At 39.2% G+C, this 26,834-nt stretch overlaps 1 protein-coding gene across 2 annotated transcripts in view; it reads left to right on the forward strand.

Moving 5' to 3' along the window:
• Positions 1 to 26,834, forward strand: part of LOC133597770 (CUB and sushi domain-containing protein 3-like) — a 589,433-nt gene that overhangs the window by 155,954 nt on the left and 406,645 nt on the right. For both annotated transcript variants that reach the window (XM_061950753.2, XM_061950761.2), the window contains exon 5: positions 26,427 to 26,655. In XM_061950753.2, the coding sequence (XP_061806737.1) occupies positions 26,427 to 26,655 (229 nt within the window). The remainder of the gene's footprint in view (positions 1 to 26,426; positions 26,656 to 26,834) is intronic.

Below are 26,834 nucleotides of genomic sequence, written 5' to 3' on the forward strand. Positions count from 1 at the left end.
ATCGCGTTCACAGGATGTAGCATTCCAAACATCCGGTGTTCTGAAATCGTGCACGGCCGTAGACAATAGCCAAATAAAAAATGGTTCCGCCTGTCAATCATCACACTCTACCTTCAATCAAAATTGTTCAAGGGGAACTGCACTTGCTCTAAACCCTCTAAATAAACATCCATCTCTGAATTAGTTGATCATTATAACCGACCCAGAAGTCATTTTTTAAATGTTATCTCTAGGGCTGTGAATCTTTGGGTGTCCCACGATTCGATTCAATATCGATTATTGAGGTCACGATTCGATTCAAAATAATAAAAAAAATCAATTCAACACGATTCTCGATTCAAAAACTATTTTTTCCCAATTCAAAACGATTCTCTATTCATTCAATACATAGGATTTCAGCAGGATCTACCCCAGTCTGCTGACATGGAAGCAGAGTAGTAGATTTTTGTAAAAAGCTTTTATAATTGTAAAGGACAATGTTTTATAACTGATTGCAATAATGTAAATTTGTTTTAACTATTAGATGAACCAAAAATATGACTTATTTTATCTTTGTGAAAATATTGGACACAGTGTGTTGTCAAGCTTATGAGATGCGATGCAAGTGTAAGCCACTGTGACACTATTGTTCATTTGTATTTATTTTTATAAATGTCTAATTATAATGTCAATGAGGGATTTTTAATCACTGCTATGTTGAAATTGTAACTAATATTGATACTGTTGTTGATAATATTCATTTTTGTTTCACTACTTTTGGTTTGTTCTGTGTCGTGTTTGTGTCTCCTCTCAATTGCTCTGTTTATTGCAGTTCTGAGTGTTGCTGGTTTGGTTTTGGAATTGGATTGCATTGTTATGGTATTGCTGTGTATTGTTTTGTTGGATTTATTAATTAAAAAAAATAAAAATAAAAAATAGATTTAAAAAAAAATGAGAATCGATTCTGAATCGCACAACGTGAGAATCGCGATTAGAATTCGAATCGATTTTTTCCCACACCCCTAGTTATCTCTTTAAACATGCTGTAAAAACGCATTATCCTCTGAAAATATGCCTTATAATAGCCACAAACTGGAGGATACGTTTTTCAATCAAGATACAATTTTATAAAAAAAATGTCAAAAGGTTTTATTGAATAATAAATGAACATCATACAAGGAATGTAAATGATGCGTGTGTTTGGAAGTGAATGATTGACTTAAACATTTTAGAAAAAGACATGTCTTGGAATGATATTTGGAAACATGAAAACATTAGATGCATTAAAAATAGCTGAGTCGACTTAATATCTTGAATATATTGTAATGTGTTCATGTATTGCATTTTACACCTTTTAAGCCAAGGTGGCCCATTACGTCGATCACAAGCTACCGGTCGATCGCCGAGAGTGTGACAGTCGATTGCCAGCCAGGCATTAAAAAAATAGTCCTAAAAATTAGCAATCATCAATCCTCACTCACTCTGGCGTCACTTTCATCACTTGATTGACATTTGCGGTACACGAGGATTTTGTGAGATGATGCTGGCTTGTGAGCTCAGTATTAAGAAAAAAACAACTAAGGAAGGCGAGAAACACTTTTTATTTCAACAGACAGTTCCTGTCTTCACAATAAAAGTACTGCTCCATCCTGCCTGTGCTAACAAAATAACAGTCTCAGAAAGGTAGCGCACACAAGCTGGCAAGTTTGCCGTCATAGTATTTCTTGTAAAGTGTTTAAAAACAAGTATGGAAGCTGGACAAATAAGATGTCAAAAACCAATCACTTTCATATGGTATTGGACAGAAAGGTTTTTTTTTTCTTTTCCACAATGTAAATTTGAAAATGTGGAAATGATCAGCACTACTGCGAATCCTGTCTGATTCCTATCAATGTAAGTCCTCAGAATCAGGTAGTACACCAACTTATATTTTTGTCTTCATGAAAGAAAGGAATCGATATGTTATGGTTCTAGTTATGGTTTGAGTTTATTTCGAACATGCATACAATTACAAAATGGTACATGTGTTAAACATGCTTTTATTTTTATTAAACATCTTTAACATGTTAACAAAACATTTATATTTCATAAATGAATAAATATGAATTATAAAAATATATATAAATGTGTGTATATATATATATATATATATATGTATGTATATGTATGTGTATGTATGTATGTATAATGTATATACATATATGTATGTATATATATATATATATATATGTATGCGTATGTATGTATGTATATATATATGTATGCGTATGTATGTATAATGTATATACATATATGTATATATATATATATATATATACATATATGTATATATATATATATATATATATGTATATATATATATATATATATATATATATATATATATATATATATATATATATATATATATATATATATATATATATACCGTATTTTCCGCACTATAAGGCGCACCGGATTATTAGCCGCACCTTCTATGAATTACATATTTCATAATTTTGTCCACCAATAAGCCGCCCCGGACTATAAGCCGCGCCTACGCTGCGCTAAAGTGAATGTCAAAAAAACGCTGCGCTAAAGTGAATGTCAAAAAAACAGTCAGATAGTTCAGTCAAACTTTAATAATATATTGAAAACCAGCGTTCTAACAACTCTGTCCCAAAATGTACGCAAATGTGCAATCACAAACATAGTAAAATTCAAAATGGTGTAGAGCAATAGTAACATAATGTTGCTCGAACGTTAATGTCACAACACACAAAATAAACATAGCGCTCACCTTCTGAAGTTATTCTTCATTCGTAAATCCTTCGAATTCTTCGTCTTCGGTGTCCGAATTGAAAAGTTGCGCAAGCGTGGTATCCAAAATGGCCGGTTCCGTCTCGTCGAAGTCATCGGGAGTCAGTGTCGCTGTTGTTCTGTGAATCCTGCCTTCCGGAAAGCTCGGACCACAGTTGTGACCGAAATATCTGCCCAGGCATTTACGATCCACTGGCAAATGTTGGCGTATGTCGTCCGGCGCTGTCTGCCCGTCTTAGTGAAGGTGTGTTCGCCTTCGGAGCTGTGTGAAAAAAGCCACCCGGCCTCTTCGCGTAAACTTCCCTTAACCTCTCGCTCATCTTTTCTTCATCCATCCATCCCTTCGAGTTAGCTTTTATGATGACGCCGGCTGGAAAGGTCTCTTTTGGCAAGGTCTTCCTTTTGAATATCACCATGGGTGGAAGTTAGCATGGCAAGCTAGAACCACAGTGAAGGATGACTTCTCATTCCCTGTGGTGCGAATATTCACCGTACGTGCTCCCGTTCCACAGTGCGGTTCACAGGAATATCAGTTGCTGTGAAATACGGTAGTAATCCGTGTGCGGATGGAAAGATTGCGTCTTTTTATGAACCGGATCCTTTTCGCTTAGTAGGAGCCATTTTGTGGTCTTTACAGATGTAAACAGGAAATGAAACGTACGGTGATATCCGCGCGTTTTTTCTTCTTCTTCCGGGGGCGGGCGGTAGCTTACAGTAGAAGAAGAAGCGCTTCCTGTTCTATGGGGGCGGGTGCTTACCTTGGCGGTTGCTTGCGTAGAAGAAGAAGCGCTTCCTGTTCTACCGGGAAAAAAGATGGCGGCTGTTTACCGAAGTTGCGAGATCGAAACTTTATGAAAATGAATCGTAATAAAGCGCACCGGGTTATAAGGCGCACTGTTAGCTTTTGAGAAAATTTGTGGTTTTTAGGTGCGCCTTATAGTGCGGAAAATACGGTATATAGAGAGGTAGACCAGCTCGTCTGCTGAAAAAGTGTGGGCACCCCTGCTGTTTAAAAAGGGTACAATAGATGGCAAGTTATGTATAAAATGTCGGGATGCTGAATAAACTAATTTATTTACTGTGGGAATGTCAGAAAGCAAGAAGGGTGCGCTGTTGTGAGAATTGTCTTGTTTGTCTATCCAAGGCCACCGTAGGTCACGTGGGTGACTGTGTCACGGGATTTTCTAATGTTAGCCATGTGTGTTGAAGTGGAGACTGAAATAAAGAAGTGTATGAAACAAGCCCAGCTTCCTCATTACATGACATGGTGTCAGAGTTGAGGACTACAAGCCCTACAGGGACCAAAGAAAGGCCTAGCCGTTTGATTTCGGTGTAGGCCAGCGCTCTTAACGCTTTCGGACCTTTCCAGACCATCCGCATTCAGTTTTAAAGCCAGAGACGAAGAAAAGAAACACACAGACAAACGTAGCAATTTATTGATGACCGGAACGTTAGTCAGTTCATTTTCATATATTGTACATTTTTATTGCCTCTGGACATCGTATTTAATGTTTTTTAATGCCAACTAAGGCCTTAATTTTAGCAAAATCCATATAATGACTTTTAAAATGCTTTTTAAGGCCCCGAGGAAACCCTGATGAAAGCAAAAGTTAACCTATGGGTGTGTTTTGGACACACACTCGTCCACTTTTGCTTTGTCTCGTTCCTGGCACCTCTTCTCACCATCAAAACAAAATATGATACTATGTCTGTGTATTTGCAAAGATAACAGAACAAAGTGAATAGAGAGGTAGACTCCCTATGCATTCCACTATGCTCTAAGGTGGAAAATATTCCCCTAACACCAAAAGTTAGAACAATATTTAATAACTTACTTTCAAAATGTTCAAGTTTATGTGAATAGCACCCTCTTCTAGAATACTAAAATTGTGCTTTGTGGAGACTCAAAAGTTTTCATCTATGAACCAAAGAAATAACCAATAAAAGTTATACAGTGACCTGAGGTCATGCTGCTGTCCACCCTTTCTGAACAAAGTTGACAGGCCTCGTATGGCTGTCACTGTAGAAGTTCCTTCAGTCATTTTATACTTTCACTATTGAAACTTTTTTGCAGATACTGTATAGGGGTAAAAAACGGCCGTCGAGAAACTTGAGGGTTCCTGGTACGAATCCAGCTTGTGTCCTTCGGATAGACACTTCACCCACTTTGCTTCCAGTGTCACTTACACTGGTATATGTATGTTTGGTGGTGGTTGGAGAGGCTTTAAATGCAAATTGGCAGCCACATTTCTGGTATCCATCCATGTTGTACTGCTTGTGCCTATCCCAGCTGCATATTAGTGGCTGCACATTTGCTTACCACCATGATCGTGTAAATGCGGAGTGAATGAACGATGGGTTTTCAGTTCTCACTTTAAAGGACTTACTTTGAGTGTATACAAGAATATAATATTTAATTATTATCATTATTATTATTAATAGTGGTGTTTGTTAATAGAGATCTGACCGCATCGGCGACAGTGCACACAAACTTGTTGTGTCCTGTAACCACTTTTAATTGGCCAGCAGGCCGAGGACGCGAGGCTTCACAATTCTTATAGAAAAACACGTCTATCACTCAAATGCAGGAGATGGAGGAGAAAGGGGAAAAAAAACTAAAACAACTTCAGCCTCTTGCGGTTAGGTTATTGCAGTAGTTAGAAACGCAATGTCAAATCGATGTCGATTAATCGCGCAGTCCTACTACTGGCGTACTTCACTAATACAAAAAAGGTCTCACAAGCATTATACAACGTGTTTTTGCCGTCACAATTGGCTCTAATGAAATGTAATAATAGTTGAGACTTCCCTGACATTTGTGAGTTTGATGCATGTCGTTATTTATTATTTTGTTTTGCGCTGTAAATCATGTTTTACCACACTGGTTTCATCATTGATGCGTCTTCCATTGCTGTTCAAATTGTTTCTTCTGGTAGAAAGAAGCGGCTACAAGCACTCTTGCCTCTAGTCATACTTGCCAACCCTCCCGGATTTTCCGGGAGACTCCCGAAATTCAGCGCCTCTCCCGAAAACCTCCCGGGACAAATTTTCTCCCGAAAATCTCCTGAAATTCAGGCGGAGCTGGAGGCCACGCCCCCTCCAGCTCCATGCGGACCTGAGTGACGTGTCGACAGCCTGTTTTCACGTCCGCTTTCCCACAATATAAACAGTGTGCCTGCCCAATCACGTTATAACTGTAGAATGATCGAGGGCGAGTTCTTGGTTTCTTATGTGGGTTTATTGTTAGGCAGTTTCATTAATGTCCTCCCAGCGCTGTAACAACAAAAAACAGCAGTCACGTTTTCGTCTACAGTAAAGCAGTTTATCTGCCGTAAACAGCAATGTTGTGACACTCTTAAACAGGACAATACTGCCATCTACTGTACATGCATATGTGACAATAACATCTAGGGCTTTTAGAGAGTGCAGTTCACAACTGCGCACACAACAAGGAGACGAAGCAGAATGCATCATCAGAGAGGGTGTTCAGCATGGTTAGAAAAATAGTGACAGAGAATAGAACAAGGATGGACAATTCAACCCTTAACTCAACAATGAGTAGATGAGGGTTATGTGTGTGTATATGTGTAAATAAATGAACACTGAAATTCAAGTATTTCTCTTATTTATATATATATATATATATATATATATATATATATATATATATATATATATATATATATATATATATATATATATATATATATATATATAGCTAAAATTCACTGAAAGTCAAGTATTTCGTATATATATATATATATATGAAATACTTGACTTGGTGAATTCTAGCTGTAAATATACTCCTCCCCTCTTAACCACGCCCCCCCCCCACCTCCCGAAATCGGAGGTCTCAAGGTTGGCAAGTATGCCTCTAGTTCTATTGGCTTATGTTACGTTGGTTTATCCAAAGCAAAAACTACAAAATGGCAGTACCTGTCCTATTTTCTATTTCTTATTTTTTGATTCACGCTCCTGTCTGCTCCCGTTGAACGTTTAATCTTGTACCTTCCAATCACGTGATTAATAGTAAAGATGACTCCCATCCCGCAAGATTCACATACAAATCCCTTTACCGTATTTTCCGGACTTAAAGGCGCACTGGATTATACCCGATGAATGGTCTATTTTTTGTATCTTTTTTCATATATGAGGCATACCGGATTATAGATCGCAATAAAGGAGTCATATTATTATTATTTTTTTCTAAATTGAAAACACTTCCTTGTGGTCTACGTAACATGTAATGGTGGTTCTTTGGTCAAAATTGTCATGTCTGTGATCATGTTTTGTTTAAGTTATGTTCCGTTTGGGTTTTGTACACTTAGTTCCTGCTTTTCACTCCCTTGTTTTGTCACCATAGCAACCATTAGTTTCACCTGGTTCACATCCTCATGTCACGCACCTGTCTCACGTTTTCACATTTTGAGTCACGCACCTGCTGTCACTAATCATGTCCCTATTATTTAAGCTTCCAGTTGCCAGGCTGTCTTTCTGGCGACATCACTCTGCTTCATGCCATGTTTACGGTTTCATGCTCAGTTCACGCTGCTTGTTTCATAGTTCCATGCCAAGTAAGTTTTTGTTTATTGTTCATAGTTTCTGCCTTTGTGCAAGTTTTGTTTCATTACTCAAGTTTGTTCTCCGCCATTGTGCGCGCCTTTTGTTTGCTTCTTTTTTTGTAGTCTGTTAGTGTTATAAATAAATATGTACTCACCTCCAAGCCATGTCCGATCCAGCTTTACTTGCATCTCGGGAAAACAAAACCCTCACAGCCCAAGTCTTGACAAAAATGTTGTTTTACAGATCATCTCTGTGGATGTACTACCAGTCTGTGTTTGCCAGTGTTCTGTACTATATCGTAGGGTGCTGGGGGGGCAGCACATCTAAGGACAGCTCCAGACTGAAAAAACTGATCAGGCGGGCCGGATCTACGATCGGAATAAAACTGGACTCACTGGTGACGGTGGCAGAGAAGAGGACTGTGGAAAAACTAGTGAGCATCATGGATGATGCCAGTCACCCTCTGCATACCGTTATCAGTAGCCAGAGGAGCCTGTTCAGTGCTAGACTGCTTCATCCCAAGTGCAGGACTAATAGACTAAAAACTCCTTTGTCCCACACGTCATTAGACTGTACAACTCCTCTCTGGGGGGAGGGGGTTACTAGGATGACAGGGGATGCAAAACAATAACAGCGCAATACTTTTTCATAACATGGTCACTACTGCCTAGTTTATGTTGTTGTTATATTCTTATTTTACTGTTATAGTTTTAGTCTCATTGTTGATTTTTTTTTGTATTCTTATTGTAATATGTTTCTATTTTGTTTCCATTTATTCACCCATTATTTACTTTTTACTTTTTAAATTCGTTCTCAATTCTGTACACTGCTGCTGGAATTTTTATTTTCCCGAGGGAACTCTCCTGAAGGAATCAATAAAGTACTATCTATCTATCTATCTATCTATCTATCTATCTATCTTCAAGCCGCTTTCTGACAGTCGCTTCCGGATGCGCTGTTTTGTGGGTGGTCTTATTTACATGGCTCACCTCCGACAGCGTCTTCTCCTCATCTTTCTATCATCTTTGTTGTAGCGGTGTAGCGTGCAAGGACGGGAGTGGAAAGAAGTGTCAAAAGATGGAGCTAACTGTTTTAATGACATTCAGACTTTACTTAAATCAATAACGGAGCAGCATCTCCTCATCCGGAAATATCCATCCATCCATTTTCTACCGCTTGTGCCTTTCGGGGTCGCTGGACCCTGACAAGTCGCCACCTCATCACAGGGCCAACACAGATAGACAGACAACATTCACACTCACATTCACACACTAGGGACCATTTAGTGTTGCCAATCAACCTATCCCCAGCTACATCACACCGTAAATGTGTCCCGTGAAAATCCGTCTGACCGGAACTCTAATAACGGAAGTTCCTTGGGTGAATAATGTAAAGTCACTACGCAGGTATGTTTTAGTGCTTTCATGGCGAGTTTACTGACATATATAAGTAAGAACTTTACACTACTTTATATTAGAAATGTCACTAAAACATTTACTACTAAAACATTTTGATCGATTTTTGAGCGCTGTGTGTAATGTTCTATATTTTCAATGGAACATTTAAAATGTTGGTATTGTTTACTTGAGACTTATCTCTTATGTTTGACTGCCATCTACTGGTCACACTTATCATTACACCATGTACCAAATAAAGTAGTGTAGCGTCCGGGAAGAGTTAGTACTGCAGGTAATTATGGGTATTTGTTCTGTTGTGTTTATGTTGTGTTGCGGTGCAAATATTCTCCCAAAATGTGTTTGTCATTGTTGTTTAGTGTGGTTTAACAATATGGCACATGTGTATGACAACGTTGGCGTTGTTTATACGGCCACCCTTAGTGTGACCTTCATTCACATATATATATATATATATATATATTAAATTTGGCTATGATCATACCTCATGAAATCTTTTTCATGACAACTTCAACTTAAAACCATGTACACCCCGACCAACGCTACAAAATTATTGAGGTGGATAAGCTGAAGCAAACATATTCCTTACATAAGGCGCATCCGGTTATAAGGAGCACTATCTAGTTATGAGGGAAAAAAATGATTTTAAATGCGCCTTTTAGTCCGGAAAATCTGTGTTGGCCCTGCGATGAGGTGGCGACTTGTCCAGGGTGTGCCCCGCCTACCACCCAAATGCATCTGAGATAGGCTCCAGCAATTAGAAAATGGATGAATGGATGGAGGAAAATGAAGGAAGATATCCATGAAGTGATGTACTGTAGAAGTGGAAGACGAGTTGGAGAAAGAAAGGTTGTTATCCAATAGGCTTGATGAACTCCAGGGGGAACAGCTGGTAATAGGAAATTAATTATTATAATAATGAAATGCTACTACCCTTTAGACCGTTCCATTCCCTTCATCTAAATTGTCTGCGGACATTCATTAAACCAAGCAGCGAGACAGCAAACTGGGACTGTGTGGCACCATAACAATATAGTCTGTTGACACACTGCTGCAAGCTAATATCACACATTATGCCAGAGAAAAGCCTTGCTCAAATTCTAAAAAAATGTGTCCACTAGAAGCAAAGTCTTGTTTTCACTTTAACTTTTAAATTTGCAAGTTAATTTTGTATTGGAGTAGGTATGAAAATAATATATTTGCATGTAAGCAACAACATAATTTAGTTTGGCATTTAAAGGTAAGGTATTATTGGATACATGCACTGCTTGAACAGGAATATTTATACGCGTTGCCAGGGACATTTGAGAGATTTTGAGTCATTCTGTGTTGTAGATGGGTTAAATACCAAAATGTTTTAAAATTGATTAATAATGATAATATTTCTGTATATTTGACCTATATTTTGACAACCCTACTTGTTTTTTCTCTTCTATGTCTAATATAATTGTGACCTAAACATACACAAAGCTTAAGTTAAAACGTTTTTTTTGATGCCATACAGTCTGTAAAATTGAAGAGTATAACTGTTAACATTTAAAATCATAAGATAGATCGATAGTACAAATATTCTTCCCCTAATAAATATAACTTAGTCATAGGTATTTTAATTTCTTAACCAAATATTTAAAATGTCTTGCTGCCAAGTAAACGAAGGATTTAATGTAGACATAGGGATTATTGCAAAGAAAAGAAACCCTTTGGTGATACTGAAAATTAAGTACATGTTCCTCCTAACCATCAGGGTGAAAAATTCTATGTAGGAAGACAAGTGTTATATATCTTATCAAAGTCAAGGGGAGAGAGGATTAATCTCTCCTCAAGTAGTATTAGATTACTGATGGTGGGGATGTAAATGAGCTCAGCTAAAGCAGTTCTAATCCTCACCATCTTTTCCTCCCTACTGCCTCCACTTTTAAAAGAGAGAGATCCTTCTTTGTCTTTAAATCCAGAGCATGCTCTAATGATTTCCTCAGGAGCACATTCAGTGCCAGTTTTATTTCACTAAACCTCCTTGGCAAACTGCACTCCATACCTTGCCATGCATCCCAGCAAAACAACGTTCAATATTTACGAATTATGCAACCTTTAGGGAATTATCCAAGCGAAGCCGTTTCAAAATTTTCAAATTGTGGGAAACATTTTTGTGCTGCAGCTTGCTGGCTCATGATTAACTGCACCGTAGCTGCTTTTCAAAGAAACCTCGAAGAAACATGTCTCGCTGCGCCTGTACAGCAATTATTCCCAAGCACCTAATTCTCTTTTACAACTACTGTGCTACAGCTCCTAATACGTTTGATGAATGAGCATGGCTACTGTCACTCTGGTAGAAGACATAACTTTCTTTAATTGATCTTAAATCAGTTAGAGACTTGTCTACACTACAGTATGTTAAACTTATGTTGAAAAGTCTCTTGGCATACAGGTCCAGCTGTTAGCACCGTGCCATGGTTCTGGATTTTGCAAGTGATTCTATCTAAAAACAAACAAAAAAAACAACAAAACAAAACTGAATTTTCCCCCGAAGATTCTATCCATATATCTATTTGATTCGGAAGGATGGTTGTCATTAAAACTAATAGAGAAATACCCAACTTGCTTAAGTTATGTCCACATTTTTGTCATTCCATTTTATGATAGCTATTTTTAGTGTTGTCAAAAATGAGTTAAAGGCCTACTGAAACCCACTACTACCGACCACGCGGTCTGATAGTTTATATATCAATGATGACATCTTAACATTGCAACACATGCCAATACGGCCGGGTTAGCTTACTAAAGTGCAATTTTAAATTTCGTGCGAAATATCCTGCTGAAAACGTCTCGGTATGATGACGCCTGCGCGTGACGTCACAGATTGTAGAGGACATTTTGGGACAGCATGGTGGCCAGCTATTAAGTCGTCTGTTTTCATCGCCAAATTCCACAGTATTCTGGACATCTGTGTTGCCGGATAACGCACCCCCGCCGTAGAATGCACCCCCTGACTGTTGTGCCGGATAACACAGCCGGTGTTTCATTGTTTACATTCCCGAAAGATGACAGTCAAGCTTTACCAGTGGCCTGTGGAGAACTGGGAAAACAGAGACTCTTACCAGGAGGACTTTGAGTTGGATACGCAGACGCGGTACCGTGAGTACGCATGCAGCTGTGGCTTCCAAACATTTGATCGCTTGCCCGTACGTGCGTGCCGCTATGTGCATGTCACGTACGTAACTTTGGGGACTTTGGGGAAATATATGTGCTGTATGAACTTTGGGAAGGTGAACGGTACTTTGGGCTGTGGGATTGAGTGTGTTGTGCAGGTGTTTGAGTTGTATTGGCGGGTTATATGGACAGGAGGGGGGAGGTGTTTGTTATGCGGGATTAATTTGTGGCATATTAAATATAAGTCTGGTTGTGTTGTGGCTAATAGAGTATATATATGTCTTGTGTTTATTTACTGTTTTAGTCATTCCCAGCTGAATATCAGGTCCCACCCGCCTCTCACAGCATTTTCCCTATCTGAATCGCTCCCACTGCCCTCTAGTCCTTCACTCTCACTTTCCTCATCCACAAATCTTTCATCCTCGCTCAAATTAATGGGGAAATCGTCGCTTTCTCGGTCCAAATCGCTCTCACAGCTGGTGGCCATGATTGTAAACAATGTGCGGAGGCGAGGAGCTCCACAACCTGTGATGTCACGCGCATATCGTCTGCTACTTCCAGTACAGGCAAGGCTTTTTTATCAGCGACCAAAAGTTGCGAACTTTATCGTCGATGTTCTCTACTAAATCCTTTCAGCAAAAATATGGCAATATCGCGAAATGATCAAGTATGACACATAGAATGGACCTGCTATCCCCGTTTAAATAAGAAAATCGCATTTCAGTAGGCCTTTAACTCATGTGATTAATCACAAAAAATATTACATTATTCATGTACATACGCAATTTAAACACACATTGTAGTTTTACTCCTCCTTTATCTAATCGTGTGTGGATGGTTACCTGAAAGGCAGCGCACATTGTTATGCGGTCAGTGATGTGGTCAATGCATATGTGCAAGGATGAGTGATGAATTGTACTTCAAAATACATCCCGATGGTACTTTAGATAAAGCTGTAATCAAACTTTGAGCAAATAAATGACGTACCGTATTTTCCGCACTATAAGGCGCACCTAAAAACCTCCAATTTTGTCAAAAGCTGACAGTGTGTTACGCTTGCGTGGCATTGTGATGCCGGAGGTCGTCTTTTCACGATGCAGAGGGATGTCAAGAAGCGGCTTGCAGGTGAGAATACATTATTTATTTTAGTTGCAGCACAAAATATGCTGCGCGGTGCCCACGGCACAGAAAACAAAAGGGTAGCCAAAAGATGCTAATAACAAAATGCAGACTATGAGCGTAACCAAGAGCGTAACTTATTGCATGGGAGCAAACAAGACCAACAGACCGAGTGAGGCCAGCGCATAAACTAAATAGCCCTCTGATTAGTGCCCGGGCAACAGGTGCGCGTCCGGAACACTAACCAGAGGCAGGTGACTGTAATCTACCGTCATGGCAACAGAAACAAACAAACTCAAGAGGTGCTGAAAACACAAGTGACTTGAAAGCATAAACAGAATATGATCCGGGCAGCGGATCATAACACAGTGCGCCTTATAATCCGGTGCGCTTTATATATGGACCAATATTGAGCCACAACAAACCTAAAATTCATTTTCATAAAGTTTAGGTCTCGCAACTACGGTAAGCAGCCGCCAACTTAATTTTCCCCCAGTCATATACCCCAGCATGCACCGCGCGCTTCTTCTTCTTCTATGGGGGCGGCTGCTTACCGTAGAAGAAGAACTTATTCTTCTACGGTAAGAAGAAGAACTGTGCCGTTTTGTCTTCCATTTGTTTGTTTATGTAAAGACCCCAAAATGGCTCCTATTAAGAGACACGCTTACGACGCAGAGTTTAAACTTAAGACGGTCAGGCACGCAGTAGAACACGAGAATAGAGCAGCAGCGACACTGACTCGATTAATGACGACTTCGACGAGACGGAGCCGGGCATGTTGGATGCCGTATTTGCCCAACTGTTTAATTCGGACACTGAAGAAGAATTATTCGAGGGATTCGTGGATGAGGAATAACTTAATAAAGTGAGCTTTACATGTTTATTTTGTGTGTTGTGTTGTGTGACATTAACGTTTGAGCAACGTTGAGTTATTGATATTGTTATTGCTCTGCACTATTTCGAGTGTTACTATATTGTGATTGCACTAACGTTTGATTTACCGTAACAGTATCACTTTTTTACGTGTTTATTGAATCAGGGAAAAGCTCCCCTCCACTATGTGATATAAATGTTGCACTACATGTTATACCTTGCGCTGTTGTTAAAAGATAAACAAAACACCACGTCACTGACTTTACCTCGGGAAAATAATAAAACAGCTGTTTATTCATTTTGGGAGTGAACAGAGTTGTCAGAACGCTGGTTTGTAATCTATTAATAAAGTTTGGCTGACCTATCTGACTGTTTTGTTGACATTCCCTTTAGCGCAGCTCCATCTAATGGATGCATAGGTGCACCTTATATATGAACAAAGTTTTGAAATATGCCATTCATTGAAGGTGTGCCTTATAATCCGGTGCGCCTTATAGTGCGGAAAATATGGTACAAGTAAGTAAAACATTTTTTTAAATGTTCTTGCATGACGCTATGTCAAAAAATTGCATTTCTGTCCAGATATTGTTTTTTTAATTACCGTATTTTTCGGACTATAAGTCGCAGTTTTTTTCATAGTTTCAGTGCGATTTATATATGTTTTTTTCCTTCTTTATTATGCATTTTCGGCAGGTGCGACTTATACTCTGAAAAATACGGTAGGTTAATTTAAAATATGCAACTATGCAAATATGTAACAACCTGTGATTAATCATGATCAATCGAAATTCAAAAGTGTGATTTATCTGATCAAAAAATTAATAATTTGAGGGCACTCATTTTTAATAGAAGCATTTGGAGGTTTCCTTAAACCAGGGGTCGGCAACCCAAAACGTTGAAAGAGCATAAACACATTTTTACAACTTTAGAAACCATTAGTAAATCAGAGGCTACTCAGAAGGTGAGATAACGCCTGGAAGTTATTGGCTTTTAATAGCCAAAGGTATAGATGTGTGTGTCCAAGTTAAAGGAAACGGCAGGCTGTCTTCTTTTATTAAATGTATTACAATCGTTGCAAGCTGGGTAACGTTTGCTGTGGTCTGGAACAGCATGGCACACAAATAACTATCTGAAATGTAGCCAATATTACATACAAATAATGTGTCATGAGACATGCATAACTAAATTATAAACAAATACAAATATACCTACAAACAAGGCATAATGATGCAATACATACATACAGCTAGCCTAAATAGCATGTTAGCATGGATTAGCTTGCAGTCATGCATTGACCAAATATGCTTGATTAGCACAACAAGTCAATAACATCAACAAAGCGCACTTTTGTGCATTCACGCACAGCATAAAACTTTTGGTGGCCAAAATGAGAAAAAGAAGGAGTGGAAGATTTTACATGTAAACAAACTGTTGCGTCACAGTCCACACTATGGTGAGTTCAAGAACCGCCAAAATTAGTAGGACAAACCGATGTCCACCAAATACTCTCCTAAGTGAAGCATACACACCAACATATAAAGCAGTGGGCTTTCTAACAATTGGGAAGGTTTGTGTCATGTTTGTGCTCAAACAAAAAACAAACTAAAACAAAAACAAAATGTTTCCCCCATCTTTTTCAATTTTCAATAATTAAAAAAAAAAATGCTCCAGGGAGCCACTAGGGTGGCACTAAAGAGCCGCATGCGTCTCGAGAGTCGCGGATTGCTGCCTCCCGACTTAAACTGTAATAATAAGTGCTGTTCAGAAAAGCAAAACAAACCTTTGTGGTCTTGGTACAATTATAAGTGAAATCTGGTGTGTTCTGGTTCACTTCGGCTCATGCATCAACGCAACGAATCAAATATATTTAAAAAATGTATTTTACACCAAATATACTTAAAACAAATGTATTAAACCACCCAAAGAACTACTGCACACACTTGCAGGTGTGCAAAGAGCTCAGAGATGTCCAGGGTAGGTTGGTGCCTTTCTCAAGAGCACTTGGACAGCAGTCAGGTAGCAGAGCTGTATCCCTCCAACTATTTTTTTTTAGGTATGTGACTAAGCAGACAACATTTTTGTTTTGAATGTTGAGTTATACCAGTGGTTGTGAATTATTTTCTGTCATGCTTCCCACTACGTGAGTGTACATATTTTTAATGCACTCATCTTACACTGGTGTATGCACTGACTTGATCACTGCCTCCAGCCATCAAATTTAAAGAGGCTCTTATGCAACTTTTACACAGATACCTGGAGTGCGCTAACTTGCCAATGTATTTCACACAGTATATCCCACCCTCTTACGGCTTCTACGACTTAATGACGTAACAACATGCAAACGTAATGCTACCAATTTTCAGTACTTTTGCGTCGTGTTAAAAATGTTAATTGTTTTATGATAAAATGAAAAAATGATCTGATTATGATAACTGTGCCTTTCAGTTACATCGTGTTTACTTAACACACTTCTGAGTCTCATTTGCAAGTGTTATAGTGGAGATTTTACATACAGTTGCAATTCCAAGACGTTAGATGGCAGTAGTGTAGAGACCACAGTAGTGTGTTGCCGAGGAAGTAGTCTTTGCCATGAATGTGCTAGTCTTGTCTTATGTTGCGCCCCGAAAGGTATTTATATTGTAAGTATCGTACTTTCAGTTTGATTGTAACGTAATTGGTGTTTTCATGATCAAATTTTGAGGCGTTGAAATCGCCATGTAAAATTGCTAATGATAATCAGTGGCATTAGTTTGGCAAAGCGCATTTTGGAAAAGTGGAGCTGTACTTTATGTTTAAGTGTTTTCTATAAAGGTATACTTGCTTTGTTGGCCTGGAAAATTGTAACATTTGTAACATCCAATCCGAGTGCACGCGCATTAGCTTTGGGTGTTGTTAGGTAATTATATTGGAAAATAGATTTAAATCTCAATTTTTTTACCTGGTTAAATAAAGGTTATTGATTGATATATCAATTTGGATAGCTGGTGTTTGCTGTCATTGAATGCATATTCTATTATAACAACAATAGGACTGCAAATTGTTTGTTGCTTCTTTTGGACTGTATGTCAGACAGGGTGAGTGACTGCCGTAAACAATAATTTTATTCGGGCCGGTAAAAAATTGTATTACATAAATTTAATAATTGTGAAAATACAGACAATTGTAAAACGAATGTGTGCGGTTAAACCACTAAATGGCAACATAAGCTCGTCGGTGGTGTTTTTGTTTTATTTTTTTGCTTTGCAAAATGTAACCATGAGGAAGTTGCAAACAGCCCCTGGAAGTTAATGGAGCATGTGCGGTCAAAATAAAATCAGAATTTAATCTGCATTTATAGATAATTTGACTTAGACTTAGACTTAGAAAATCTTTATTGTCCCCTAGGGGCAATTTGGTTTGCAGCAGTAGTCATTAAAAAACAAGGTTCAACAGTAAAACGAGGTACAACAGTAAAAAACAATTTGTGCAATATTTAATGCATTTATATTAATGTATTTCTCTGTATACTCTTGGAAAAGTTGCTAGTACCAGCATTGTGCATACAATCACCTGGATATCAAAAACAATTAATAAAATGAGGTTAGATTTAACATCTGCTTAATACAATTTCTGAGTTAAGATTTTTAACTCAGTTTGTAACATTTTAACAAGACTGCTCAGTCTGTGATTAAAAAAAAAAAAAAAAAATGCAAGCAATTCACTGGGATGTACCGTATATTGTTTAGGTATGCACAAGGTTTTTCTTTTAACCTGATACCGATACAGGAAACTTAAAGGGGAACCTTTTCTGGAATTTTGCCTATCGTTCACAATCATTATGAAAGACAAAAAGACAAAGGTTTTTTTTTTTTTTTTTGCATTCTAACATGTAAAAATCAGCTCGTTTGAGGTAGCTAACAATGCAGCTAATGGGAGCAATCAATTCTACCTCTAAATCACTTTAAAAATGCATTCAAAAACTGTCAACAATACTTAATTTACGTTCTGTAACCTGTATAATAACCAAACTGTAGCGAAGTTGTTATTGTAAGAGCGAACACTGAGGAACTCTCTTTCTAGCGTTGTAACACATGGGCGTGCTTTGGTATTAGCCATTAAAGTTAAAGTTAAAGTACCAATGATTGTCACACACACACACACACTAGGTGTGGCGAAATTAATCTCTGCATTTGACCCATCACCCTTGATCACTCCCTGGGAGGTGAGGGTAGCAGTGAGCAGCAGCGGTGGCCGCGCCCGAGAATCATTTTTGGTGATTCAACCCCCAATTCCAACCCTTGATGCTGAGTGCCAAGCAGGGAGGTAATGGGTCCCATTTTTAAAGTTTTTGGTATGACTCGGTCGGGGTTTGAACTCACGACCTACCGATTTCAGGGCAGACACTCTAACCACTAGGCCACTGACATCATTAAACCTAACTACGGCAAGGGATAAACTAGCTTCTACGCCAGCACGGAACGCGTTTGAGTTTGTAATGCACAACACTGCCATAGAACACCAATCTGTACTGACTGAAGAATATGAACAATCATATTACAGTATCTGTAAAGTATTAGCCCATATTTCATGTTTTGTTTGTACACAGCTAGCTATACAGCATATGCTGTCTGTCATGATACACGCATGACGTGCTGCATGTAACATGATCGGTATGAAGTGTGACTCACTCGATGGACAGTTGTCTCTTTGGTTCAGCTGGCCAGGGAATTTTTTTTCTGGTTTATTTGGGTTAAGCACGTCATTTATGTCAAAATAGCTTGTCTCCAAATTCCACATTTGCAGCTTCGAGTCGATTTTACTTCACTCTCTCGTTTTCCGTCTGCTCCAATATTTCACCCTCTTCTTCGTGCTCACTGCGAGAAGCATCAGTTAATCCTTTGTTCAATCAGCTTCAAAAAGTATAAAGTTGTGAATCCTCATTTGTCCAAAAATAGGCCTCTTTGTTGTCTGTTACCATGTTTGCCATGATTAGAACACATAAGTGTTTTGTATCCGGAAGTAGGAAGACATTGGAAGTCGGACGTGCGCTAAAATCAACGTGCAGAAGAAGTCCGCTTCGGAAATGATCAAATTATGGCAAATATTGTACATATTACATATCGTTATGAATGTGTCTGTTACTACATTATGTACATATACTTGCAGTGTGTATATAAAACTTTGATGGAGGGTTTTGAAGGCTACAGTGGTGGCTCCCTTTAGCCACATCTTTCAAACATTTTTAATTATCTTTACAATCCTAATAAAAAAAAAAGATCTATTTGTTATTGTCTCTCATAATGATTGTGAACGATAGGCAAAATTCCCCCCAAAAAAGTGCTGTTCCCCTTTAATGCTTCTCAAGACAAATACCAATACCGATAACTTCATTATATCCATCCATTTTCTACCGCTGGGGTGCTGGAGCCTATCCCAGCTGCACTATATACAGTATTATTTTTTTAAATTTAGATTGAACTGTAGTTTGTGCACACCTTTCGTTGTGGCTGGCTTTGCAGCAGCAGACCTCTTTATAGGCTTTCAAAACAACGTCGTAGCAATGCTGATGTATCAGGTGGTCGATCAGGTTTGAAGTGTTGAAGCTTGATGGTTTTTTTTCCGCCTCGTGAAATGTAATTAGCACAGAAAAAGTCTTCCTCTGAAACAGTGATGAAGTCCCACAAAATCGACGCCATGTTTGTTTACAATAAGCTCAGGGGAAGTCTTCGACAGGTCGTTTACAACACGGCACAGGGAGGGGAGCGGAGTGGTTTATTTGTTCATTTTAACTTCTCTACAATACGGGTAATATCGCCTTAGAGTGTTTTTTTTGGGGAGGGATTTTTTTGGTATGAAGTAATAATTCCTCCTATAATTATCTCTCAGATACAGTATATTGCCAAGAGTATTTAGCCACCCATCCAAATGATCAGAATCAGGTGTCGTAATCACTTGGCCCGGCCACAGGTGTATAAAATCAAGCACTTAGGAATGGAGACTCTTTCTACAAACATTTGTGAAAGAATGGGCCGCTTTGAGGAGCTCAGTGATTTCCAGCGTGGAACTGTCATAGGATGCCACCTGTGCAACAAATCCAGTCGTGAAATTTCCTCGCACCTAAATATTCCAAAGTCAACTGTCGGCTTTATTATAAGAAACTGGAAGAACAACAACAGCAACTCAGCCACCATGTGGTAGGCCACGTAAACTGACAGAGAGGGGTTCGCGGATGCTGAAGCGCATACTGCAAAGAGGTTGCCAACTTTCTGCACAGTCAGTTGCTACAGAGCTCCAAACTTCATGTGACCTTCCAATTAGCCCACGTACAGTACGCAGAGAGCTTCATGGAATGGGTTTTCAGCTGCATCTAAGCCATACATCACCAAGTCCAATGCAAAGCGTCGGACGCAGTGGTGTAAAGCACGTCACCACCGGACTCTGGAGCAGTGGAGACTCCTTCTCTGGACTGATGAATCACACTTTTCCATCTGGCAATTTGATGGACGAGTCTGGGTTTGGAGATTGCCAGGAGAACGGTACATTTAGGACTGCATTGTGCCGAGTGTGAAATTTGGTGGAGGAGGAATTATGGTGTGGGGTTGTTTTTCAGGAGTTGGGCTTGGACCCTGAGTTCCAGTGAAAGGAACTTAGAATGCTCCAGGATACCAAAACATGTTGGACAATTACATGCTCCCAACCTTGTGGGAACAGTTTGGAGCGGGCCCCTTCCTCTTCCAACATGACTGTGTACCAGTGCACAAAGCAAGGTCCATAAAGACATGGATGACAGTCTGTTGTTGATGAACCTGACTGGCCTGCACAGAATCCTAACCTGAACCCCATAGAACACCTTTGGGATGAATTAGAACGAGAACTTCTCGACCAACATCAGTGTGTGACCTCACCAGTGCGCTTTTGAAAGAAAGCTAGACAATTCCTATAAACACACTCCGCAACCCTGCAGACAGCCTTCCCAGAAGAGTTGAAGCTTAAATAGCTGCAAAAGGTGGACTGACATCATTTTTAACCCAATGGGTTAGGAATGGGATGGTATTTCAAGTTCATATGTGAATAAAGGCAGGTGGCCAAATACTTTTGGCAATATAGTGTATTTATTGTGCACCCGTAGCATTTTCAGAGACTTAACACAGTTACATTCAGTTGTTGGTCATCTCATCAGCTTATGCCTCTTCCAAAAGGGTACAGTATATAATCAAGCAGTAAGGCTCCCTGTCCTAGTTGTAAGTAGAAATGGTAAATGGGTTATATTTGTATAGCGCTTTTCTACCTTCAAGGTACTCAAAGCGCTTTGACACCATTTCCACATTCACCCATTCACACACACATTCACACACTGATAGCGGGAGCTGCCGTGCAAGGCACTAACCACGACCCACCAGGAGCAAGGGTGAAGTGTCTTGCTCAAGGACACAACGGACGTGACTAGGGTGGTAGAAGCTGGGGATCGAACCAGGAACCCTCAGGTTGCTGGCACGACCACTCCACCAACTTCGCCACACCGTCCCCAGTCTAGAACATAGACCTAAAACTGCTCTGGATTCAACGTGCCACGTGTGTGCGTGCATTAGCATGCGTGCAATTGACTTTCCCTTTATGTGTGGATAGATCAATATAGTTCAATTTCATCCTTAAGATGGAATGCTCATGTTGATGACAGCTTGTGACACAAAGCAGCATAAATATCAGCCCTTAACTAGGTTACTAACTGACATTGTTTAAGTGTCCGTGAAATACAGTACTAATCAATTTAGCTCAGTGAGGGGGGATTTTTAAAAATGTATTTACTTTAGCTCTATTATGTTATGTAGTGTGTAATAAATCAAATGTAACCACTGAATGTTTTTTGGGTTAGGGTTAGGGTTAGGGTTAAACCGTTATATATGACCATCATACCCCTCCACTACATGTATGATATTGATAAAATTATAACATTCAAAACTGTACACACGTGTAAACAATACACGTGTCTTCTGTGGCAATTACAACTTTGGCCACAGCGTCAGTTGCGATGTAGAGTGGGGCTTTTCATCATTTTCAGCTGACTGCATTGCAAAATGATTAACCCACCACCACAAACACACACACACAAGATCCACCCAGGAATGGGCCCATAAGAATCCCTTTCCTACTGTAACTAAAACAATTATGTGAATCTCCTCTGAATGACCCTCTTTATTGTAGTCCCTCAGCTGACAAGTGGCTAGCAACTAATTGTGTCTCCATACATATTGTGGAGCCACTCTTCTCAGCTAATAATAATCAACTCCATTTCGGCCATTTCTCTGTATCATTATCAGGTATTATTATCACTGGAAGACGAGGCCAAACATGTTACACTCTGAAAGCAAGCCATGAGCCGTCATGGTAATTGCTAATGTAACCGCTTAGCAATCTTTAAAATACACCAAGAAATAAGTGATTAATAAACTTTAAGTGTAGATAGAACCACATTATGGCAGGAAGTAAACAGTTATGAACAGGAAATGAACAAGTAGATTAATAAGAGTCTAGAGCATCCATCCATTTTCTACCGCTTATTCCCTTTTGGGGTCGCGGGGGGCGCTGGAGCCTATCTCAGCTACAATCGGGCGGAAGGCGGGGTACACCCTGGACAAGTCGCCACCTCATCGCAGGGCCAACACAGATAGACAGACAACATTCACACTCACATTCACACACTAGGGCCAATTTAGTGTTGCCAATCAACCTATCCCCAGGTGCATGTCTTTGGAGGTGGGAGGAAGCCGGAGTACCCGGAGGGAACCCACGCAGTCACGGGGAGAACATGCAAACTCCACACAGAAAGATCCCGAGCCCGGGATTGAACCCAAGACTACTCAGGACCTTCGTATTGTGAGGCAGATGCACTAACCCCTCTTCCACCGTGCTGCCAGTGGTTCTTAACCTGGGTTCGATAGAACCCTAGGGGTTCAGTGAGTCGGCCTCAGGGGTTCGGTGGAGCCTCCGCCACGGAGGTAAAGACACATCCGACTTATCGTGTGAATAAAAACTTCTCCCTATCGGCGTATTATGGATACCCCCAAACAATGTTCCCTCTAATTTTCCATCTGATTTGCAGGTTGTTTGATTGATCGATTGGAACTTTTACTAGGAGATTGCAAAGGAAGATAATACATTATATGAAACAGAACAGTTTACGCAGTACAGTACCGGTACACATTCCGTACAATTGACCACTAAACGGTAACACCCGAATAAGTTTTTCAACGTGTTTAAATCGGGGTCCACGTTAATCGATTCATGGTAATGTGTGTAAGGTGTGTAATTTGTTGTGAGTTCATGCACTGTGTTGGTTTTGTTCTTTGAACAAGGTGATGTTCATGCACGGTTCATTTTGTGCACCAGTAAAAAAACATATAACTTTTTCTTGAATTTGAAAAAAAAAATAATTGAATTTTTCACTAAAGAAGGGTTCGGTGAATGCGCATATGAAACTGGTGGGGTTTGGTACCTCCAACAAGGTTAAGAACCACTGGTCTAGAGAGAGGATAATATAACAACTGTTAGTGTGTCAGCATTGTCACTGTCAATACATAACACACAAGAGGAGAGCAGATCGATCCATAAATTGGTGATGTCAATACAAAGGGTGGGATCTGTGTATACAATTAGGGATGTCCGATAATATCGGCAGTCCGATATTATCGGCCGATAAATGCTTTCAAATGTAATATCGGAAATTATCGGTATCGGTTTCAAAAAGTAACATTTCTGACTTTTTAAAACGCAGCTGTGTACACGGACGTAGAGAAGTACAGAGCGCCAATAAACCTTAATGCCACTGCCTTTGCGTGCCGGCCCAGTCACATAATATCTAAGGCTTTTCACACACACAAGTGAATGCCATGCATACTTGGTCAACAGCCATACAAGTCACACTGAGGGTGGCCGTATAAACAACTTTAACACTGTTACAAATATGTGCCACACTGTGAACCCACACCAAACAAGAATGACAAACACATTTTGGGAGAACATCTGCACTGTAACACAACATAAACACAACAAATACCCAGAACCCCTTGCAGCACTAACTCTTCTGGGATGCTACAATATACACCCCCCTAACCCCCCCCCCCCCCCCCCCACACACACACCTCAACCCCGCCCACCTGAACCTCCTCATGCTCTCTCAGAGAGAGCATGTCCCAAATTCCAAGCTGCTGTTTTGAGGCATGTTAAAAAAAAATAATGCACTTTGTGACTTCAATAATAAATATGGCAGTGCCATGTTGGCATTTTTTTCCATAACTTGAGTTAATTTATTTTGAAAAACCTTGTTGGCATCCAGCGGGGCATCACAACAAAATTAGGCATAATAATGTGTTAATTCCACGACTGTATATACCGGTATCGGTTGATATCGGAATCGGTAATTAAGAGTTGGACAATATCGGATATCGGCCAAAAAGCCATTATCGGACATGTCCATATATAATCGATACTACAGTGATTAGCTCGACATTTTTAGTTTCTAAAAATATTTTTTTCGTTGTTTTTGTTCATGTTTACAAGTTCAGGGAATGATTCACTGGACATACGACTTTTCAGGCAAAAACCAAAGGATTCAAATGAGTTAGATAGTAATGCTTCTGTTTTGTAATTGTGTACCATTCATATTGTTTGGCCCAAACAATGCTTATGTAAGAAAAGCGAATAAGGAACTAGTTTAAATATTGTGTTGATATTCTTAAATTGTCAATAGCACTCACCATGAATGAATTGTAAAAACTATACAGTTAATACATGTGATTGGTGTTGGTATTGGTATCGGCCTATCTCGCTTACGGATGATCAGTATCATTATCGGCAGCACAAAACCTTGATTTCAACAGTCCCTAGTGCAAATGAAAGCTTGTCTTCAGTGGCGGTTTCATCGGAATCATAGCTAGAATGTCAAAGTCAACCTCCCTATAAAGTCTTTGACCAATTTCTGTGATTTGGATATTTTCTGAAAAGACAGCGATAAAGCTATGGCAATCTTTGGTCTCCACATTATTACTATTTCTTCATCTCTTTCTGGATTTTTTCCGTTTCTTTGCTCCTTGACCAATCGTGTAATGGAGTGCAAAGGAATGTGTCAAAGCTGGCCATTTCGACATTATTGATCCTTTAAAGGCTTCAACTGGCACAGCATGACATGTGCGAGTTGAATTATATGAAGCCAGTTTGAAGACACTGCCAACATTAGAAATCTTAAGAAAAATAAAACCGATAAGGGGATAGGGAGGAGAGTCGGAAACAAACAGGCGAGATCTGAGGGGAGCGAGCGGGGAAAATCTGTGAAAAGAGATGCAGATTGAAAGACAGCCACTACTATATTAGAGCACATTAACATGCAGCTGATGTGTCGTGCTCTCCACATTGGAAACATTTACAATTTCACAGCATTATAAGCCCTGTTAATCACCATTTGTTTGTTTTCCTGAAATATATATGAGACATTCTAATGAAATACTTCAAAATGAAGGCTTTGTCCTCTCACATTGAAACCATGTTGCAGGAAAACGACAATGATTCCACATGCACTCAACTGTCAAATAAAAGGGGGCAATCATTTGATCAATCATCTGATTGTCAACAATGTCTCAATTGCACTGGCAGTATTTACAAATACTTGAATATGTGTAATAATGTGTTATGTAATAATAGTGCATTATGTAATGCCACATTTTGTGATAATTTACTGCATTTGTAATAAAACTTGAACGCATTCTGTTATATGTTTTGTAATATGTAACAAGTTATTTAGATTTTCAACACAATATTTTTGAAAAACAACAACATTGTTGGAATGAATATTTTTTCATATTTGTTTTAGGTTGTTTTTTTCATTCTTGGTACCAAGTATAGTATAGAATTAACCTAATCCATATTGCATTGCATATTTCAGTGCATGGGTCATGTTCATGTCAGTAATACCTCATTATTGGAACTTCAGTCTTAAGCTTGCCATCAAATTCTCTATTAAAATTAATAAAATCACTTTTAATTCATGCATGACCAATGAAACAGCCTACTAGATTCTAAAAAATAATTATAATGAAGATGAAATGTTTTGTGTTGGGGTGGTGTTTCTAATTAAGGCATAATTGATGTGGATCATTACATAATGCAACACATTGTTCCATTTTATTCAAAAACACTGCAGCAGCCACATTTTGTAATAACCTTTGCAATATGTAACAAGTTATTACAAAACGCATCCAAGTTTATTACAGCATGTTTTCAATATTTTTATTTTACAAAATGAGGCCGATCATTACAAAATTTGACATTATTACATAATGAGGTGAAAATGTATTTAATTATTACATAATGCACTTTTGTTACATAATGCGTTGTTGTAAAGTGTTAGAGCTGGACACGATCTAGACAACTGTGGTTTTAACACTTTCTCTCTGCAGTTTGTTTTCTTAGTGTTGCATTTATCTTAGAACACAGATATAATTTTCCACTTGTTGAACTCTCTTCACTCCTCACTTTGCTTTTCTCTTTGGTACCCGGCAGCGGAGGACACGTGTGGCGGCACCCTGAGGGGCTCCAGTGGCTTCATATCCAGCTTTGATTTCCCCAGCGGGGACTCCCCTGGCGCTGGAGGACTGGGTAGCAGTGGGGAATGTAAATGGACTATCCTGGCTGACCCGGGGGATACCATCTCATTGGTGTTCACTGAATTTCAAATGGAGGAGAAGTCGGATTATCTAGAAGTAGAAGGATCCGAATCGCCAACTATATGGTGAGTTGTTCTGTCTTTGGCTCAGCACTTAACCTAACATCATCATAGTGTTTTTAATCTCATATGCATGACATTGTAAACGAGTGCTTTTTGCTGATAGTGCATTTCACTAGAAGTTTCCTCATTGTCATTTTAAAGCTCCATGTGTGCATATCCTCTACAGTGGACTTTTGTTTTTG

This window comes from Nerophis lumbriciformis, linkage group LG04 (genome assembly GCF_033978685.3).
Source record: "Nerophis lumbriciformis linkage group LG04, RoL_Nlum_v2.1, whole genome shotgun sequence".
Classification (NCBI taxonomy): Eukaryota; Metazoa; Chordata; class Actinopteri; order Syngnathiformes; family Syngnathidae; genus Nerophis; species Nerophis lumbriciformis.